The 6,624-nt window shown below is 29.4% G+C and overlaps 1 protein-coding gene across 1 annotated transcript; it reads right to left on the reverse strand.

The window, feature by feature from the left end:
- Positions 1 to 246: 246 nt before the first annotated feature.
- LOC126553559 (protein FAM200A-like) lies at positions 247 to 708 on the reverse strand. Its single transcript, XM_050208703.1, has one exon. The coding sequence runs from the start codon at positions 706 to 708 to the stop codon at positions 247 to 249; it is 462 nt and encodes a 153-aa protein (XP_050064660.1).
- Between the last annotated feature and the right edge of the window lie 5,916 nt (positions 709 to 6,624).

A 6,624-nucleotide genomic window follows, 5' to 3' on the forward strand; every position in this document is an offset into this window, starting at 1 on the left:
AATTTTTTACACATTTTAGAATTTAGGTTATGAATAAATAAAATATAGTGAAATTAGCAGCGGTTCCCAAACTTTTTAAGTTCACGCCACCCTAAAAATTAAAAAAAATAATTGCGCCTCCCATAAAAAATTAAATTACAAATTTATAGTATTTAAATATACAAACACTTTTATTTTTATGAAAATATAAGTTAACAGTAAATATTATTAAACTTCAATTTAAAGTATTACAAAATACAATGCATATTAATATTTAAACTTAATGCGAACAATGTGCTGGTTTCTGTTTAATAATTCTTCAAAATTAGGTAGCAATGTTGTGACAGCCACACGCATTTCTTTTTCAATATTAAGTTTTGATCGATATCTTGATTTCAATACAGCAACTGCAGAAAAGCCTGCTTCACATAAATACGATGTCGCAAATGGTAGTAGTACACGCAAAGCTTTGTTGGATATTTCAGAATATTCATCTTTAATGCTGCTCCAAAATTCTAAAAGTGAAAATGAAGAAAATTTCATTCGTAACGAAGAATCAGATGAAATATCGATTAATTGTTCTTCTTCAGTAGTTGTGAAATTTGGTAATGGGTTTTCACTAAACGGATCTTTAATCCAATTGTATTTTACGATGTCTTCTGGAAAATATTTCTCGAAATGATTTTTAAGAGTCATCAGATGATCAGAAATTATGTTTAGTGAGCTCATTGGTAATTCAAGATCATTATCTTCAAGAAAACTTTTTAAAAATGAAAAACACGCGGCTTTACCGTTTTCTTCGGTTAGTTTCCTTTGCCATAACTCGATTTTTTAAATAAAAGCAACCACTTTATCATATAATTGCAGAATATGAGTTTCTTTACTTTATAAATATGTGTTGAGTATATTAAGTTTTTCAAAAATATCACATAAATACGCTTATTTAATTACAAAATCACTATCAATAAACTTGTTAAAATCATTATGACCTTCTTCACTCAAATAAGTGTAAAGTTCTTGTCTAAGTTCGAACACTCGTATTAGTACGTTTCATTTTGATAGCCATCTAGAATTACAATAAAACAGTAAAGCAGTATGCTCTGCTCCCATTTCTTCACATATTTTTTTAAAGAACCTTGCTTTAACAGGCCTTGTTTTTATGTAGCTTACTACTTTTATAACTGTTTGAAGTACGGTATTTAACGATGGACACATATTTTGTGATGCTAAAGATTCTCGATGAATAATACAATGAGTCCATTTTTCTGGAGCTTTTTTTCTTATTAAAGCCTGAAGTCCACCATAATGACCAGCCATAGCTCGAGCCCCATCTGTACATACACCCAAACAGTTTTCCCAATTAATATTATTACAATTCATAAAGTCATTAGTGATATCAAATAAGGTTTGAGCCTTAGTGTCTCCGAAAATTGGTTTACAAAATAATAACTCTTCTATAATATTTGTTTTGTCCATAAAACGAATATAACATATGAAGTGTGCGTCTTTATTACTATCGGTAGCTTCATCAAGTTGAATTGCAAAATTTTTGTTTTTTAATTTACTAATAAGCTGTTCATTTATATTTTCAGAAATATCATGAATTCGCCGACTTATTGTATTATTAGACAAGGGAATATTTTTAAGTTGGTTTGCAGCAGATTCTCCGATCATAGTAGAAACCATATCAATTGCTGATGGTAAAATGAGTTCTTCAGCAATTGTATGAGGTTTTTTACTCTGAGCAACACGAAATGCTACCTTATAAGAAGCTAAAAGTGCTTTGGTTGGAACACTTGTCTGTTTAATAAAACTGGTTGATTGTTTTTCTAATTGTTCACGTTGCCTTACAAAATAATCACGTTTTTATTAATTAACGATCCATGATTAGTTTCAAAATGACGCTTTAATTTATTTGGAATCATATTATCGGCAGCTAATACTTTTAAACAAATAACACATTTCGGACGTTCTTCGTTGTCTATTTTAATGTAAGTAAAACCAAAGTCTAAATAACTATCATCGTATTTTCTGAACTTACGTTTATTTTCTTCGTTATTGTTGTCTTCATTTAAACGCTTGGTTATACTCTTAATATTAAGAAATTTTTCCATTTTTCCAGAAAAGATATAAAACACGAGTTGATAATTCGCAATTCGAAAATGACGAATACACCTTACGTACGGTTCATTTACGACGACTACTGCTGTTGCCGTGCAAATATATTAATATTGGTCATTACTCATTACTCATTACAATTCTACACTATTAGGTAGGGTAGACGCAATAATATTCGGTTATCGATAATGCGATAATGCTGTAACGACATTTACGGAAATCACCGAATCAAGTATATTATTGTACGAATATAACGCGACTTTAAGTAATACCATTGATTTTATAAAACATAGATAAGCAATTCTATAGAGTAATTTGGTTTATTATTTTTTTTTTTCATCAGTATGAAATATTTGTTTGGAATAGTTATGACATTTCAACAAAATTATTGTTGATTTAAAAATATCAATATTTAACACGCGGCTCGCGCCTCCCCTGCCAAAAGCTTGCGCCTCCCAAGGGAGGCGCGCCTCACAGTTTGGGAACCGCTGCCTTATAGCTTACATATTATAATGTTTGTTATTGTTCAAGTTTAAGTAAAAGTTTTACATTTATCAACAATTTAACACAAATAACTATTATTAAAAAAATGTATATTGTATTATTATTTTTATCAAAAGTAAATTAAAATTATAAAAATAAGTTGATGTGATTTTTGGGCTTGTATTTCCTTTACTAATAAAGATATTAAATTAATATAATTAATATAAAATTAAAATATTTGTTTAAATTTTGTAGGTAGGTATGGTCTGCGGACTACAGGTTGGTGGGAAGGGAATCTCTGATTTAAATATAATACGGTATATGTATATGACGGGTTTCAAACACATTTAGTTACAATAATATATAAAGATATTTTGTATTTTCCAATTTTATTTAGGAATTTAAATTATAATGACTTATAAATATTATTTTTAATAAATCCTACTCTACTATTTTTTCTTTTATGACTTCAATATAATCGGTACTATAATTTATAATGTAATTTTAATCCTGAATTGGTTCATAAAACGTCACTCAGATGTAAATTTGTTCAAGAATTACTAACGACAGCAATAAATCTTATGAAACATTTTTTACACATCGCTAATTATATTATGCATTGAAAGAAATTCTAATTGTTTGTGTTTTAACAATACTTATCCAGTTAAAAAATAAAAATATTAATATAAAGTTACGTCAATATTGTACTTACTTTAAGTTTAGTGTAGGTATGGTTTTTAGGTATGGTACTGTTGTGAAGTCGTATGGTTTAATTATTTTCGTAATTTGACGTGTGTGCCAAAATCGGAAGCTTATCTCTACTGATATACCTATGTCTGAAGTATCCTTGTCAATTATTATTATTATTTTTTTTTAATTATCATTATCGTAATTAACCTGTACTCGCTGTATAATTTTACCCGTTTTCTACCGATGCTGTTCGATGTGGGTCTAAGTCATAGATACTTTTTATTGTTATATCTAATGTTTTGGCCTTTTGATATTTCAACTGTCGTCTGTCATATTAACACGTTGATGGACAGTTGATTTAATTATTTTTCAAAAACACCACCCTTAAAACGTCACTTTTCATTACTGCTATAGCAGTAATATTTTTAGTACTGCTATAGCAGTACTGACCCCCGACATCACATTTTTGATTAAAAAATTACTGCTATACCAGTATTACATTTTATTAGTTAATTATTTTATAATTATTATGTTGAAAGCTACGATTTATTTTAAGGAATGCATAAAAAGATAGGGAAGTTATTTTTATTTAATTAAATGAAACAAAATGCAATACAAAAACTTTATTATGTTATTGAAAAATTATACTTATACAATACTTAGATTATAATTTTAAACTAATTTTTTATTAATTAATTAATTTGAACTTTATATTCATCCTTCTGGTTGAGCAGCATGGTAATCTTTAAAACATAGTGGACACAGATGTACTTTACATTTTTGACATTGAATGGAAGTTTGTTTTCTGGTTTTTTGTTTATAACACTGAACACAATTTTTAAATTTTTTTTGTCTTTTATAATTTGGTGGTAACGGTATGGGTTCTTCGAAATGACCTTCTCTCAAATCTTCATCTCGGCTTGATTTTCTTGATTTTTTTTTTAATTGAAAAAATTCAGTTTCCATAGTATTTTTTGGAATTTTAATTAAATCTTTAATAAGTAAGTCTCTATATACTTTGAACCTGAAATCTGGACAATCAAAATGTTGTTTATATATATAAAAACTATTCCAAACAGCGACGTCTAACAGATGAAAAATAACTTTCTTGTACCACTTTGCAGATTTCCGAGGACAAGAATAATAAGAGATCATTTGATCGGCGCGATCTACTCCACTCATAAACTCATTATACTTGGCAATTTCGATAGGTTTTGGTTTTTCTTGGCCATATTTATTTTTGGAGACTATAATTTTTGGTTGATAATTGGTTGTTATGCATAAGACATCCCTCTTATCTTTCCATTTAGAAACATACACCTTATTTTGACGTTTCCAAATATGATCACCTCTTTTCAATTTTTTTTGAACAACATATTTTGGATTACCCCTTCGGTTACTTCGCAATGTACCAGTGGTGTGTGTTTTGTGATTTAAAAGTAAATTCGAAAGACTAACACTGTTGTAGTACTTGTCCATAATCAAGTGATGGCCCTTATTTAAATAAGGAGTCATAAGCCTTAGTACTAAACTGTCAATTTTTGAAGTTAGCGCCCCACTTGAAAATTGTTTTCCCTTATACATTTCTATATTTAAAACGTAACCATCTGGAGAACAAAGCTCATAGAATTTAATACCATACTTCGCTTTTTTTCCTTTGATATACTGTCGAAAACATAATCTTCCACGGTGGAGAAGCAGAGACTCATCTAACGAAAGTTCAATATGTGGGTAAAAGCTTTTTGAAAATTATCAATTAACATTGTGTACACTGGTTCAATTTTTTCATTGGGCCATCAGCAACTACTATTTTTTCCGAATACTCAACACTGAAACAATTCAGAAGTTGTTCGAACCGTCTTCCTGACATAATTTTTTTTGCGATTGGATAATAATATAACGGTTATTTGAAAATGCATCTCGCAACACAGAAAATTTGGAAGACCCAAAAAGTAAACATAACCCAAAAATTTATTGATTTCTTCTGTGTCAGTATTTTGAAAGTCGAACTTCTAGAATTTTTATTATGAGGCCGATCTTTTAATGCAAGTTTTTGACCATAATTATTTGTTGAACTTATAATAATCTCAAGTATATCGCCCGTCCAAATTTGGTTAAATATTTCGATAGGAGAGTCTTTAGCAGATTCTAATATATTTATTTTAATTCCAGAGGAGTTCGAATTAAATTCAAAATCAGAAATAGTTTTGTAGTTATCAACCCATTCAGAATCCTCGTCATCTTTTTCACTTTCATCAGTAGACGTACTTACCTCAGTCGAATATTCATCATCAGATAAATTTTGTATTTGAGGCATCACTAATACATTTGAATTTGATGGATCGTCCATTGATACATCAGGTGAACTGTTAATTGAGCCTTTTTCAGCGACACCGGGTGGATAAAAATTAGGATCAGCATCAGAATCGTCAATAATTGAAATATTAGAATCATAAGAATCGTAATCTTCATCTAATAACTGATTTACATTTATTTTTTCACGTGAATTCATTTTAATGTAAACTTGTAAACACTCATCACTTAACGCACTATAATATCATACTTCAATGGCGATCGCGTACGTACTAATATTATAAATATAACGTATAGAATATGTTCTATATTGTTTATAAAATAAGAAAAAAAGTTATGGATAAATAAATTATAATTGATCGATAAGAGAATAAAAATGGAAAATACGTGGGTAGATTACAAAGACGTATATAAACAGGCTAAAAATAGAGTGCCCAATGGCCCGTTGAGACGTCCGGGGTCAGAACAACTTCCTCTTTCATAAGATACCATTGAAAATATCACTGCTATAGCAGTAATGACACATTTTGGATGGTTTGTATACTACTGCTATAGCAGTAATATTGAATAATGACCCCCGACATCAACTGTTCATATTACTGCTATAGCAGTAATATTTAGCAACTGTCCATCAACGTGTTAAGTAATTGGCGACACGCGTGACGAAATATCAAAATACATTTTTTCTATATCTTCCTTTCTATCATAGACCTATAAACTAATGGACTGCGCTTAGACAGAGAAACGTGGCGTCGATATGGTGTAAGAGAGAAAAGAGACTGTAGGGGAAATACAGTGTGACCAATATTTGAAAAAAAACTATTGTGCCAGATTCTAATTTTTTTAAATATTAAAAAAAATTGTTGTGTAAACAAATCCCCACTCCCCGCTGGACATTGGACGTACCTCGTACCTACTTGCGTAGTTCAGTAGTTGTGACGTTTATGACGTTATGTTTACATGTGTTTTTTATGCTGTTTTACTAATTACACGTGTTTTTTATTTTTTTTAAATTTAATTTGATATTTTTTCAAATAAAAA

Source organism: Aphis gossypii, unplaced genomic scaffold (assembly GCF_020184175.1).
Source record: "Aphis gossypii isolate Hap1 unplaced genomic scaffold, ASM2018417v2 Contig00260_ERROPOS192875, whole genome shotgun sequence".
Classification (NCBI taxonomy): Eukaryota; Metazoa; Arthropoda; class Insecta; order Hemiptera; family Aphididae; genus Aphis; species Aphis gossypii.